The sequence below is a fragment of the Hypanus sabinus genome, chromosome 23 (genome assembly GCF_030144855.1).
Source record: "Hypanus sabinus isolate sHypSab1 chromosome 23, sHypSab1.hap1, whole genome shotgun sequence".
NCBI classification, from domain to species: domain Eukaryota; kingdom Metazoa; phylum Chordata; class Chondrichthyes; order Myliobatiformes; family Dasyatidae; genus Hypanus; species Hypanus sabinus.
The window spans coordinates 45,410,469-45,426,609 of NC_082728.1; the positions used below are offsets into that span (position 1 = coordinate 45,410,469).

Below are 16,141 nucleotides of genomic sequence, written 5' to 3' on the forward strand. Positions count from 1 at the left end.
TTTATCCGAATAAAAGTTACAGTGGTATGAGAAAAGAATAAAGGGAAGTTACATTCTTATGAGATGAAATTTAGAAAGGAAACTGCAGATGATAAAAATCTAATGAAAAAACTGAAAATGTTAGAGAAACTCAGCAAGTCAGACAGCATTTGTGCAGATAAACTTCCTTAGAAAAAGAGAAAAGTTACTTGGGATAGTAGTGAAATGTGTGAAACTAAGGGAATTTCTCTAACAGAATGAGTTGCAGGCACAAAGTATTAACAATTTCTCTTTCTGCAGATGCTGCCAAACTTGCTGAATTTTCTTCAGCGTTGTCTATTTTCGTTACATTCTTATTAATTACTTATGTAAAGTTTCTATGGAGTTGAAAGTGTTAAAATCAATTTTAATACAGGCAGTCCCTGAGTTACGAATGTCCGACTTATGGACAACTCATACTTACAAACCGAGGAAGGAGAACGCCGTCTGCCATTTAAAGTCAGATCTCAACATCGTCCTCCATTTTAAGTCAGATCGCGATGCCGTCCACCATTTTAAGTCGGATCGCAACACTGTCCGCCATTTTAAGTTGGATCGCGATGCCGTCCGCTATTTTAAGTCGGATCGCGATGCCGTCCGCCATCTTAAGTCGTTGCCGTTGACACAGTGTTCAGTGTGTAACTTTGTATTTCGCTTAAATTTTTCTTAGCAAGAGTCACCCTGACCCTCCCCCTTCCCGTTCTGGTCAGCTGGTGGCGCAGTGAAATCAGCGTCAGGCTCGAGACAGACCGCTCCTGCCCGAGCGCGCCTGGTTGATGACGATCCAGTGACTCCCGTCCCATCCATGCCGGGTTGGTGTGGAGCTTGTAACTCGACCTCGTAAAAGAAAGCACTACCACCTCCAGTTTAAATTCCCACGCAGAATAGTGTGGAGGATCAAATACCCAAACCCAACACAGCCCCCACTTGTCCCATTCAACCTGTGTTAGAGCAATGGTCCTTAGGACCCGGGGAATTCAGTGCGGTAGTCCTTAGGACCCAGTGGACCTTGGGAGCCAGCAGAGGTCAGGAACTGGTGGAGGTCGGGACCCACTGCCCGCCACGTTTCTGTTCCATTGACGGGAAGCGATTGCAATTGAAAATAAAGTGGAAATAATAAAGCATTTGGAAAGAGGTGAAACGCCATTCATCATTGGAAAAGCGTTAGGCTACAGTCGGTTAATGATCAGAACAATTATAAAGGATAACAGATTAAGTGAGAATAATGGAGCATGTGAAAGGCCCTGCCCCGATGAAAGCTACAATTATTACTCAGCAATGCAGTGGTTTAATTATTGGAATACATGTGTTTCTTAAGTGTTTTATATGAATAGGAAGGTAAAATATATACTATATACCTGAGAAAAATGTTTGACTAACTGACGCTAAATAATAACGGCTGTACTTGTTCTGACGTACGTACAAATCAGACTTAAAGTCGGACTCAGGAACAGAACTCGTACGTAACCCGGGGACTGCCTGTATTGTTAAATCGTATTTTAGTATTTCATTATTAAGCGAGATACTCAGATGCGTTTGTGAAACTTTTGCAGTCCACATTTCTGGGGTAGACCTTTGCCAACTGACGACAGCATGTGGGTGAGGTTGGTGGATGGAGGAGCTTGTCTGGCTAACTTATGTAATTCAAGATATTTTTCCCACTAGGATATTGATGTTCTGTTCCAGGATCACCTACACAAACGAGATCAACTTCTTTGGCTCATGTAAGTTTGGGGAAATGAGGAAGATGAATGAAGTGCCCCCCTGTTCAAAAATACTTTCACAAGTGTGTCAAGTATGAATTATAAGTTCACAATTTTACAGCATGGAAACCGTCTGTTAAGCCAAAGTCATCCATGCTGACCATAATGCCCACCTAAGCTAACCCACTTGCCTATGTTGACCCACATCCTTGTCCAGGTACTTGCCCAAATATCTTGCAACTAGATTTGCTTTGTATCTGAAAGGTTGTTCTATATACCCACATTCCCATGTGTGAAAAACTTCCCAAATGATGTCCCAATTCCTATGTTCCTAGGTATCTTGGTTGGCATGGGTGAGTTGGGCCAAATGGCCCATTTCTGTGCTGTATTACTCTATGCGCAATATCTGCTCTAACCCCACAATGAGTCCATCATCTTCTCTCATCAGCAAAAAATATAATAGAAACTGAGCTCAATTTCCCAAGTTATTACTGATATCTTCTCATCCAAAAGTCTAAAGAAGATCATGAGTCAAATAAGTTGTGTCATTCTGTGGCTGCAGTTCCTAGCTCATATTTTGTAATACAATAATGGAAGAGAGATAGGATTGAAGATTTGGAACACTTTCATGTTATCATTAATGTTTTAGAGCTCTAAACCTAGCTGGTTGCCAGAGGAAGTCACAATTACTCACCTCCCCTCTCTGTGCACTCAGTTTGCTGTTGGCCTTAGTCAGACAGCTTTCTTTATCTTCCCCAACTTGCAAGTCTTCCAATCTGTTCTGGAGAAAAAACAGAAGGCGTGAAAACATTTTCAGCTACAATATGATTCAGTAATGCACATCATGACCACATTAACTCGTTTTACTATAACTGCACCAAGGAAAACAATGACATGACTTTATGTTCAAGCTTCAATAACATCTAGCATTGTCAAAATGAAAATATCCATCATACTTACTGTGACTACACAAAATAGAATTCAAATTCTTTATCTCTATTACTGCATGAGAGATTCACTTCCAGTCCAATGATGAACTAACACTAATAATACATAATCATGTCTGAGAAGACAGGAACAGTTTCAAAGTTCCCTGATCTTTCTGAACTGGAAATGAAGAGGAACAAAGAGGAGTTGCTACCACTGCTACAATAGCTCCCAATCATTCAGCACATCTACATGAAACACTGTCATAGGAAAGCAGCAGCCATCATCAGAGATCCCCAGCACCTAGGCCATGCTCTCTTCTCACTGCTGCCATTAGGTAGAAAGTACAAGAGCCTGAGGACCCACACCATCAGGTTCAAGAACAGCTACTACTCCTCAACCATCAGGCTTTTGAATAAAAGGGGATAACTACACTCACTTGTCCCATCATTGAGATGTTCCCATAATCAATGATCTGACTTTAAGGACTCTTTATTTCATTATCTCATGTTCTTGTTATTGATGCGATTTATTTATATTTCCATTTGCAGAGTTTGCTGGCTTCTGCACTGTGATTGATCTTTCATTGATCCTGTTATAGTTACTATTTTATAGATTTGTAGAGTATGCCTACAAGAAAATGAATCCCATTTGGTGACATATATGTACTTTGATAATAAAATTTACTTTGAACTTTGTATTTCACATCCCTAAGAAACATTATGTAACTGGATACAAACATAAAAATCCCTTTCATTTCTTCATATTAAAGTCAAGTTTTTATAAAATGTAAGTAATCAAAGCAGCATGAAAATTTGAGCTTGGATATCCAACTTAACCCTGACAATCTAAAACATTCAGATTCAGAGAATGCAATCCCAACCAGGCTCAATAGTTTATTGAAAATTTGATTTACTTTCTCAATGTCACTGCTATGGACAGACTCAGGGTTGTTACATTTATACTGATAGATCACATTAACTCAGTTATGGGAAAAAGAAATCCTTAAGTGCTTGTCAGGTCTCATTTGCTAGGATTTAGTTTTTTACCTGAAAAGACCATTTAATAAAATTTGTGACACATTGTAAAAATAATTTTATTGATTTCTCAATGTCAACTCAAGTTAAAGATTTTCCTAACAATGCTCCTGTTGACTCAGTTGCTTCCTTTTTTTGGTAACTGGAAAGATTCTACAGGAATTACATTTTCTGAAGAAATCGACATGTCAAAGATAAGATGGGAAGTGCTATTGTGGAAAGGATGCAGTAAGATCACAGACATGTAATTTTTAGCATCAAACATTTGGCCTGCTAAGGATACTTCATTTACTTGGAGACGTACGGATGAACAGATAACTACACCAAAGATAACTGGCAATTCAGACAAAACTATTTTAGAAATGTCATCACCTAATCAATAAAAACTGCATCTGTGAAAGTATGAAAACTTTGAATTAGAAAAAAGTTAAACAAGGCTAGCATGCTGGTGGTGTTTTAATATTCAAGTGCCAGGAAATGTTCCATCTGTAAGTAATTGTCTTTTAATAAATACGAAAATCTCGGTGTGAGTCACATATACTAGACCAAAAGAATAGCATCTGTTCATTATTAAATATTGATTGAATTATTATTCACCGGCTTGTTAAGCTACCCCCTCATCTGCAAGTATTCACTGTGGTACTTGATTACCGCACAGAACAAAACAAGGTTTAGGGAAACATCCTGGTGCTCTAGCTGGCACCACATCAATCAGGGCACTGGCTTGCCCTGAATGCTTTTCATGTGAAATTGTTTATACTTCCAATTATTGATATTCTTAAAAGGATGTTTAAGCAATATCCAGGCCACTTACTCTTCACCCGAGGACCCCTGGCAGACTTTGTGCTCTTGTGGCCTTTCATGGTATGCCATCTGTAAGATGCTCACACCAAGTTGGGATCCGATGCCATCCCTCATTCTTTTCTTACGCTTTGGTATAACAAGGAACTGCTGCTAGCAGATAGGGGACCAATTTCCAACCAATAAGTGACAGGGCACTTGTAAAATATACACGGTTTAATGCAACAATGGGTGAGATAATAGATTCATATTTCTGTGGAGTAACACTTGGTTTCCACTAATATCAGTTTGAAGATAGAAGCTTTCATTATGGTGAATAAACCATGGCTCGGCACACAATTCCCAAATAAATCAACAGCTGAGATCATTCTCCTCAATAAACCATCAAAGTGCTATACTCCAAACATAGATCAGTACCATATACCATGTACTCTAGAGTTCCAGATAATTCACCAGGGATCTCATTTCCTATTGCAGTAACTTAGATTTAAGACCAAGCTCCATATCTGTTAAAATTCAAAAGAGCAAAATAAAAAGTGACATCTTTTGGAGTACATTTCAAATTTCTCACTCAATTTAAAGGCAAAAGATGATGAAAAGCAGCATGAAATCTTTAAAAGTTAAACTAATAGAAACAGAATAACAGTTACAGGAAATTAATATATACAGAGTTCACAAATCATATCCCACCATTGATCCAGAATATAATAAACCAAAATGATCAGCAAAGATCATAATGCTCTATCTGGAGTTAACTCAGCAGATTAGACTTCAGTGCAAGTTTTTTCCAACGTCTAGCCATAGAAATATGATGAGAAACCCAATGACAGCACAGCCACAAAATGTAAATTCCATTAAAATTCTATCTGCCAAAGATTATTTTCTTTTTCAATAGTTCTTCTTCAGTCACCTGGTATAACAGACAAAACATGCACAAAGTAATTATAATTCCTTCCTGACCACAGTCTTCTGACATTTCCACTCTGCTCTAATTATGGTCTTTTCCTCCACTCTGTATCAGAGCTCCACCATTGGTGGTCATGGCTCCAGCTGACAAGGTCATAACCTCTGGAATTCCCTAGAAACCCTTACACCCCCTTCTCTTCCTTCCTTTAAAGTGATCCTTGAAATTTACCTCTGACTAAGCTTTCCATTATCTACTCTTACACCTCCTTTCATAGCATGATGTCAGTTTTTTTTGGTGTGTAATAATAATTGCATGTGACATTTTAGGGCATGTGCTGTCTAAAGGAACCATTATAACTGGGAATTACTGTTAATGTTCTCAGCAATCTCATGGAAGATTACATGCTTAAAAGTTCCCTGAAGATTGGGACAGGTCAAGGCTCTTCCCTGCTCCTATACAATGGTACAGGGAAAGAGTTTGAATTATAACATACTTCTCATGACTCGAGACAGCCCAAAGCACTTTACAACCAATTAAGTACTTTAAAGTTGAATTGTTGGAAACTCAGCAGCTAATTTACACTCAACAAAAATCCCACAGATAGCATCAACCTGTTTTATTGATAATGGCTAAGGGAGAAATATTCGCAGTGAAGTCATGAAATCCTCTTTTGAATGCTCTCATTTATGTTCTATTGAGGGGAGAAATAGTTACTTCAGTTAATGTCCCACAGAAGACCCAACATCTTTGGCAGTGCAACCCTCCCAAAGTGACAACTTATCAGGTGTGGCAAACCTTTTTGGGAGCATGTATCCAAATTAATGATAATCTTCTAAAAAAAACTTCCACTTGCCACTGTACTTTTGAACAGAGATTATCATTGATTAATGAATTAGTAACAATAATTATAGACTTTGCAAAGGGAAAAATGAGTCCTGTTGCTTATTTACATGTATTCATTGTTTACCTATTAATAAAAGTAAAACTAAGACAGATTGAGATAAGTGAAGCATTTTAGAAAATCAGTTCAAAATTATTATTAATCTTTAAAAAATAACTGAAAAATAACATTACTAAATAGTATTGTGTACATCAAGTCCACGAGGATTTCAAAACCTATCATCCAACATCACATGTTCTTGCAACCAAGTAGCTGGCACCAAGCCGGTGTGAAATATTTCTTTGCTCTCTGGTTGTAAAAAGCCATTTGCCATTTCATTTGGCAGTAAAGCTGATCATCATGTACATTTTTATTACGGGTGGGGTTTAAAAAATCATGAGGCAGCAATGTATGCTGTAGCCCAACATAATTCTTGTGCTTGCCATCTTGGGACACACACCAAAGGTTTACCACCCCTGATTATATCCTCACAGTTCGGAGGAGGGATTTGTACCCACAACCACCTGACTCACACGGCTACACCCATACGTTGAGAGGAGACACAAGGTCCACGTAAAGCTAAGAGAATGCAAGATGATGACCAGATGCATTGATAGGGCCACACTTGCTGGCTATAACAGGCAAATGTACTGCTACCCATCCTGCCAATGTCCCAAATTCCTGCTTGTACGCAAGGGGTGTCCATAAGTTGGGTGTCCAAAACCTACCCAGGGAGTGCCAGGTGCTATCAAATACAGAGATCTAGTCAAGAAAATCTATGCAGCAGAATATTATCACAAAGTTAATTGGTACTTACTAGTTGTTTCAGAAATGTTGCCACCTTGCACAAAATCTACTTCAGTCCTCTTTGTCAAAGGTTAATTCTACTTTATACACCTGGGGCTTTGCACACAATAGAATTATGCAATATGGTGTAGCATATAAAACATTTCTCCATTCTTAGCTGTGCAGTAAGGAGAACTTCATAGTATATCTAATCAAACGTAGCTAGGTAGTCTCCAAATTGAAGACATCCTGACAGCTCAATCAAAGATAACAGTGTGCAGAAGGGATAACCAAAGGAGTTTGTAAGATCACTCTTTGCATTTCCTTTACTACTTGTAGAGAGTGAAAGACTTCTTGGGAATGCAAAAGAAGCTTCAATGAAACTTAAATGGAGTTGGACCATGCTACTGAAGCCAAAGGCCTACTCAACAGTAACAACCTTAGGGAGCCACAAGACACTACAAATGCTGGAATGTGATAGAACTCAGTGGGTCAGACAGTATCTGTAAGATCCAGCTGGTAGAAAAGACATCTCCCCTTTACTTTTCTGTCCAGATGAACATCCTCACCCTAAAACATCCAGTGTCAATTTCTGCCCACAGATGCTGTCTAACCTGCTGAGTTCCTCCAACTTAAGTTTTTTTTTAATTTCTTAAAATTTTTTTATGCATTTTCTACAACACTATAGCAAAAAAATTCAAAAACAAAATAGGAAATTAATACAGTACAAGATAAACATACAATAATATTATAATACACAATAATAATTGAAAAAGCACCCAAAATAAAGTCATGTAAAGTTAGTGTCCCAACCCCCACCCCCCACAAAGGGGTAAAAAAACTCCAGACCAACCACAGCAAAATGTAGGAAATATAGATCAGAACATTCAAACCCCCAAAACTGTAAATACAAGTAAAAACAGAGGATAATAATGCCAACTACCAAAAAAAAGTTGAAAGTAAGGAACTGAAAAAAAAACTTAATCAGAAGAAAGGTTATGAAAATATTCAATAAAAGGTCCCCAAACCTTATGAAACTTTATGTTCGAATCAAGAATTGTGTAGTGAATTTTTTCAAGGTCTAAACAGGACATAATATCATTGAGCCATTGAGCATGCGTGGGTGGGGAAACACCTCTCCATCTAAAAAGAATTAGATGTCTAGCCAGAAGAAAAGCAAAAGATAATGTTCAACATTTAGTCGAGCTCAAATGTATATCCATCTCACCCCAGGAACCAAAAAGAGCAATCAGAGGGTTAGGTTCTAAGTGGCAATTCAGAATATGAGATAAAGTTAGGAAAACATCTCTCCAAAATTTCTCTAGACTCGGGCAGGTCCAGTACATATGAATGAGAGAAGCCTCGCCACGTTTGCATTTATCACAAACTAATATTAGGGCAAAATCGAGACAATTTAGATTTGGACATGTGTGCCCTATGAACAATCTTAAACTGTAAAAGTCAGTAGCGAGCACAAAGAGAAGTTGAATTAACTGACTTGAGACTCGAGTCCCAAATCACATCAGATAAGGGAATATTTAAGTCATACTCCCAAGCCATTCTGATTTTTTCCAAAGGGACGCGCCGTAAAGGTGCTAATTTATCACAAATAAAAGATATTAAGCCTTTACCCAATGGATTAATAACAAGAAACAGGTCCATAGCATTTTTCTCGGGCATCTCAGGAAAGCTGGGTAATAAAGGATTAATGTCTAATTTGGAGGTATCTAAAGAAATGGGCATTAGGTAGATTAAATTTAGCAGAGAGTTGTTGAAAAGATGCGAAACAATTATCAATGAAAAGATCTTCAAAATACCTAATGCCCTTTCTATACCAATCATAGAATGTTGAATCGTGCATAGAGGGTAAAAAAAGATGATTATGTAAAATAGTACTAGAAAGGGAAAAGCCATAGAAACCATTAAATTTCCTAAACTGGGCCCATATTCGCAGTGTGTGTCTAACAAGAGGATTAACAATTAGTCTAGGCAAACTAGGGAATGCAGATCCAAGAAGTGCAGAGATAGATAGATCCTTAGTGGAATTCAGCTCCATTGCTACCCATTCAGGGCGGTCAGACTGGCTATGGAAAAAAGACCAGAAGGCAAGACAACGAATGTTAGTTGCCCAATAATATAAACAAAAATTAGGTAAGGTCATGCCGCCTTCTTTTTTAGATTTTTGAAGGTAAGCTTTATTAATTTTAGAATGCTTACCCTTCCACAGATAGGACAAAATAATAGTCCAAGGAATCAAAAAAGGTTTTAGAAATAAAAATTGGAATAGATTGAAATAAGTATAAAAATTTAGGAAGAACATACATTTTAATAACATTAACACGACCTACCATTGACATAGATGAAGGTGACCATTGTGACAAACTCTGTGTTGTAGAATTCAAAAGATTGGCAAAATTTTCACAACAAAGATCCTTAAAATTCCTTGTAACTGTAATACCAAGATAGGTAAATTGATTATCAACTACTTTAAATGGGAGGTCGCAAAATTAAGTTTATAGCCAGAGAATTTGCTAAATTGATCAAGAAGAGAAAACATTGGAGGTAAGAATGTGGACGGAAATGTAACAGAGCGAAAGTTTGAAGCAACTAAGCGATCGCCATTTTACTGGAAGTCCCCCCAACTTATTTGTTAACAAGCTTACATCAGGAAAATAAAATTAAATGAAAAAAATTCCAACTGCTGCTGGATACCATCATACTTTTATAATATTTTGGATAAGAGCCAATTTGCAAAAAGATCATAGTTGGGAACTTAACATACAAAGATACTCACTGCATGGAAAGCACAGGCAGATAGGTAGAGAGGGTGGGGTGGCTCTGGCGGTAAATATTTAAATCAAATTCTTAAAAAGTGACATAGGATCATAAGATGTAGAACACCAGTGGATAGAGTTAAGAAACTATAAGGGTAAATAGACCCTGATGTTACGATACACACCTGACCACACCAGCTTCCAGGGTTTAGACACTCTGGCTCTCCAGAATAGGATAGTATTGCGTCGCCCCTTTAAAGACTCAGGACTGCCCCGCTAATTGGTGGCCAATGTTCTCTCTAATGTTTGCTCATGTACACACGCACACATAGTTTTCTACTGGTGCACAAAGGGATTTAAGCTGAGCACAAAAGGTTGTCACCCTCTACCTCAATGGCATGTTAAGTATATTTCACGATCATACACAATCACATTTCCTTTTCTGGTTTCTGATGTAGATAGTGTTAACAATTTGGAGTTTGCAATGATTTGTTGGCAGTTTTTAGAACTAGCTCACTTACACTTTTTTTTGAAGAAGTTATTGAGTGTGCACATGTTGTAACTGAGCAAAAAAACTGCACAGCGCAAAATCTTTGCACACACTGGTCATTACAAATTAGAGGGAACCATGTTGGCAGTCATGTTTTGGCACTGGAGTTTTAATATTTAACGAGCACTTGAACTAGGTTTGGTGCGTGATTGTCAGCTCTACTTTGGATTCTAGTCTAGCATGTAGACAAGCCAGTGATTACAAGAGTACTGCTTACACCTGCAGTCACTGAAGAAGAATTTTCAGAATCAGTTCAAGGATTTGAACGATCTGTAAATTCTAGACTGGGTAATTAACCCATTTCTTTGCAAAGTTGAAGAACAAGTAGAAAGTTTGCAAGAAAAAATTATCAGAATTCAGAATGATAAAGAAGCAAAAATGCTTTTAAAAAATGTCATCTTTTGTGGTATGCAACTACTCTGTCATATGAAGTTTCCTGGCCTTTGGAGAAGAGCCAAACTGCTCTATACTACATTTCCATCCTCCTACCTAGTTGAAAGAGGCTTCAGTGCTCTGAACTACGTACTCAGAAAAAAAACAGAAATTGCTTGGACCTTGTTACATGTGGGGACTTCAAGCTTTTGCTGTCACAACTTGAACCAGCTATTACAAGTCTTGCTAAAAACCATCAAGCTCAAGGATCACATTGATATCAAAGCTGCTGTACAGCACACAGGTTCTGTGTAAGCTAGGTTTAAAGACAAATAAAAATTTAAAGCAGAATCATTTTTCTCATGTTAGCATATGGTAGACATGTTTTTACACTCTGGGAGCATTGGAAAGTATATTGTGTGCAACAAACATGAAGGCGGTTTAAAGGGTCGTTGGGCTAAAAAGAAATTGAGAAACCCTGGACAAGTGCAAGGGAGATTTTTTTGGCCTCTACCTGGAAGGCTGAAATGAAGGCTAAATGGAAGAGAAGACCAGGACCAGTTCTACCTCCTGAGCCACAGGTCTGGCTGTCTGCTCAGGATAAGCCCCTCTGGGTGGAGTCTCAGAAATTGGTGCCCAACTTCATTGAACCCTTCAAGGTTCTCAAAAAAGCAAACTTGGTAGCTTACACCTTGCAGCTCCCCAAGACCCTCAAGATCAATCTCACTTTCCACACTTCCAAATCAAAACCAGTCCTTTCTCCCCACCATCATCAGCCCTGCTGCCACCCAGGTTTGTTGACGGGAGACAGGTGTTCACTGTAAAAAGAATTCTGGATTCACGAACTGTTTGGAGTGTTCGCGTTCCTCATGGACTGAGAAGGATTTGAACCTGAAGAACAGTGCTGGGTTCCTGAAAGGGACGTCTTAAATCCGGCTCCCATCCATGATTATCATAAGTGCCTCTGAAAGCAGCCAGGGCCGTCAGGAGTCAGCTGTAAGGGAGGGTGTCTTGTTACAATATGCACGTTAACAGGGTAAATTCACTCTGACTCTCTGGAATATGGGTGCAGCCCCTTTAAAGACTCAGGCCCGCCCAAATAATTGGCAGCCAAAACATGGCTGCCAATAAAAAATATTTATTTTAATATTTAAAAGAGCACCTGATCGGAAATTTGGTGCTCAATCACCAGCTCTACTGTGGATTCTCATTTAGCGTCTAGATTAGAATCCTGTCCTCATCTCAGTCTCGTATCATGTCTTAATTCTAATCTCAGATATTCCAGCACTTGCCTTGGTCTCTTGTCACACTTGATAAGAGTTTTTTACAGGCCTCTGAACAGTAGCCAGGATGTGAGCTACAAATTATGATGGGAGGTAGAAAAGGCATGTAAAAAGGGCAGTGTTGCGATAATCATGCGGGATTTCAACATGCAGGTAGTTTGGTAAAATTCAGTTGATGCTAGATCCCAAGAGAGGAAATTTGTAGAAAGTCTATGAAATGGCTTTTTTTGATCAGTCTGTGGTTCAGCACACTTGGGGAAAGGCAATTCTGGATTGGGTGCTTTGTACTGATCCAGATTTGATTAGGGAGCTTAAGGTTATGGAACTCTTAGGGGCCAGTGATCATAATATGATAGAATTCACTGTGCAGATTGAGAAGGAGAGTAACAGTATTACAGTGGAGTGAAGGGAGTTACAAAGGCATGAGAGAGAAGCTGTCCAAGTTATTTGGAAGGGGTCACCATCAGGGATGATGGCAGAACAGAAATGGCTTGTGTTTCTAGGGGAAACACGGAAGGTGCAGGAAAGGTACATCCCAACGATGAAGAAGTATTCAACAGTGTCTGATAAGGGAAGTCAAAGGCAGCATACAAGCAAAAGAGAGGGCATCTAATGTTGCAAACATTAGTGGAAAGTTTTTAATAGGGAAGCTAGGATAGGGAAGCTTTTAAAAACCAAAAGAAGGCAACTAAAATAGCCATAAATAAGAGAAAAGATGAGATATGAAAGTAAGCCATCCAATAATATAAAAGAGAATTTAAAAACTTTTTCAGATATATAAAGGGGTAAAGAAAAACGAGAGTGGATACCAGACTACTGGAAAATTATATAATGAAACTGGCGAGGCAGTAATGGGCGATTGAAAAATGGCAGACAAACTTAATAGTATTTTGCGTCAGTCTTGACTTGTGGAAGACAGTAACTAGCAGAAAGACAGAAATGCTAGCTTGTTAGGGGGCAGAAGTGAATATCACTGATATTACTAATGAGTAGGCGCTTGTAAGCTAAAAGGTCTGAAGGTAGTTAAGTCACCAGGCCCAGATGGACTACAGCCAGGTTTCCGAAAGAGGTAGCTGAAAATATTGTTGAGACATTAGTAATGATCTTTAATAAATCACTAGATTCTGGAATGGTTCCTGTGTACAGAAAATTTGCAAATTCACACCATTCTTTAAGCAGAGAGGGAGGCAGAAGAAAGGAAATTATAGGCCAATTAGAAAGATGTTGGAGTCTATAATTAAGGATGAGGATAAAGCATGCTTTAAGTCAGCATGGTTTTATCCAGAGGAAATCTTGCCCGACAAATCTGTTAGAATTTTTTGAGGAAGTAACAAGCAGGATAGACAGAGTCAGTGGAGTTGTTTATTTGGATTTTCAGAAGACCTTTGACAAGGTGCCAAACATGAGGCTGCTTCACAAAAGCAAGTGGAATTACAGTAAAATATATTAGCATGGACAGACGATTGTCTGACTGGCAGGAGGCAAACAGTAGGAATAAAGGGGGCCATTTCTGGTTGGCTGCCGATGACTAGTGATGTGCTGCAGGGATTTGTCTTGAAACGCTTTGTTTCACATTATACATCAGTGATTTGGAGGAAGGAGTTGATGGCTCTGTGGCTGCTAGCAGATGATACAGAAATAGGTGAAGGGATAGGTAGTGTTGAAGAAGCAGGGTGTCTGCAGAAGAACTCAGACAGATTGGGGGAAATGGGCAAAGATGTGGCAGGTGGCATATGTAAGGAAGCATATGGTCAAAACTTTAGTAGAAGGACTATTTTCTAAAATGGGAGAAAACTGGGCACTTTCACTGTGTGCTGCGTCTGCGAGGCTGGGTCCGGTGCCGTGGAAGTCTATAGCGGGGGTATTCCCTTCTGCCGCCTGCATGGGATGATGAGTCTATCGGGACCCTGAGGACTTGTGGAAACTGTGTGGTGGTTTCTTTCGAACTTATAGTCTTTTAACATCTTTGGGCTATTTTTACTGTGCCCATGGTCTGTTTTTTTTAATCAATTATGGTATTGTCTGCACTGTTGTAACTATATGTTAACTATAACTATATGTAACTATGTGGTTTTGTGTAGGTCATGTAGCTTTAGTTTTTGGTTTGTTGGGTGGTAGATTTGGTCTCTTGACTTGGTGCGTCTGGGTAGTCTTGTTTCGTCTGGTGGATTTGGAGCTCCTTTCCGGGGAACGCGCTAAGATGGCAGCACGATATTAATATGCAGCACCCTCTCCGGACTCTGGATTTGGGGATTACCAAACGTTGTGTGGATTTTCTGGTGTAGTCTGTTTTGTCATGTGCTTTTGTGATATCATTCTGGAGAACGGTGTCTCATTTTTTAACTGTATTGCATTTCTGGTTTCTAAATGACAATAAACTGAAACTGAACAGAACTGAATTAAAAAAAGACATGCAAAGGGACTTGAGAGTCCTTGTGCAGGATTCCCTGTAGGTTAACTTGCAGGTCGAGTAGGTAGTAAGGAAGGCAAACGCAATGGTAGCATTGATTTTGAAGGGACTAGAAAGCAAAAGCAAGGAGGTAATGCTGAGACTCTATAAGGCATTGGTCAGACTGCACTTGACAGTATTGTGAGCAGGTATGAGCACCTGATCTAAGAAAAGATGTACTGGCATTAGAAATTATTCAGAGGAGGTTCATGAGAATGATCCCTGGAATGAAAGGTTTAACATATGAGGAACTTTTGACAAATCAGGTCTATGCAAAAGCTAATTAAGATAAATATTTATGGTGTTGTTATATCTTTGGCTTTTTTCAATTGTTATATTCTCTTATGAGGATATTTAGCTTTCCAGCTTGAATCTGTCTTCCAGACACTGCTGCGTTCCAACCTCTTGGCCTTTGGCTTCAACTTGATACCTTGTGAAACTTTCTGCCTTGCCCTCCTATTCCCACAACTTCACCCACTACTCAATCCCACCTCCAACTAATGTCTGTCCTCCTCTATCAAACAACCCTAAACAGAAAATAAGAACAAATTACTTGCTCTTTATACAGGTCCACAATCCCTTATCTGAAATCCTTGGGGCCAGATGAATTTCGGAATTCTGAATTTTTCAGATTTCAGAAAATTGGTAATTATATTGATAATTAACCTGTTTCCGTGCGGGTGGACTTTAGGACCTGGGGGAGCTCCGGACCTACGCATATCCTCCTGTATACTTCAAATCATCTCTAGATTACTTATAATACCCAATACAATGTAAATGCTATGTAAATAGTTGCTATACTGTATTATTTAGGGAATAATAACAAGAAAAAAGTCTGTACATGCTCAAACGACGAGTGCTGGAGAGAACTCCCAGGTTTTCCTGATCCGTGCTCTTTTACAAATACTATTACAGTTTATTTATAGAGTAATATACTGATAAGTGAAATAGTGGGATAACTATAGACCATAAGTAGATTAGTACATTTTATTTCCAACAAAAACATTCAATAAAACATGAAAAATACAGCTTCAAACGAACCAAATCAAACACATGGTAAATGATTTACTGGAATAAATGTAGAACTTAAATACTCTAGGACATATACAGGTTCAAACTAAGCTAAATACGTACAGGTACCTCTAGTTAAGTTGCATTACATCTGGCAGACAAAGCTAGAAACTCTACAGGTACCTGATGGATCAGGAACAGGATTCTCAAGTTATGAAGTAGCACTACCACAGACGGCGCTTTTAAAGACTTTTTCAAGTGTCATCTATCTCATTAACATAGGTTTATGTCTAAGCAATCTCTCTTTAACTGAGTAAACTGCCATAATCTCTTGCTCACTGATAAATACACGTTGTTCAAGGCCAGCAATTAACTGGTCACACATTTTCACCATATCGTCTATGGGAATTTCTTCACCTGTGTTCACTATGTCATCATCATCACTACTATCTTCATGCTTATCTGTATTTAACACCATTTCAGCAATTTCCCCATCACTTAAGAAATGCATAACAGGTGCATCATTGTCAATGCTCAGCACTTCTTCGATGTCAGCTTCCCCTGACTTATTTACACTTTAGTTCAATAATATTTTAGCATAGGTTTAGAGGTTTGATATCATCATCTCATTAGTGACATGAAA

At 38.7% G+C, this 16,141-nt stretch overlaps 1 protein-coding gene across 7 annotated transcripts in view; it reads right to left on the reverse strand.

Moving 5' to 3' along the window:
- Positions 1–16,141, reverse strand: part of LOC132380171 (myosin-16) — a 310,593-nt gene that overhangs the window by 148,038 nt on the left and 146,414 nt on the right. For 5 of the 7 annotated variants that reach the window (XM_059948830.1, XM_059948832.1, XM_059948831.1 and 2 more), the window contains one exon: positions 2,416–2,502. In XM_059948830.1, the coding sequence (XP_059804813.1) occupies positions 2,416–2,502 (87 nt within the window). Of the gene's footprint in view, positions 1–2,415; positions 2,503–9,407; positions 9,509–16,141 lie in introns of all 7 variants that reach the window. The other 2 variants (XM_059948833.1, XM_059948834.1) reach the window with 2 other exon arrangements.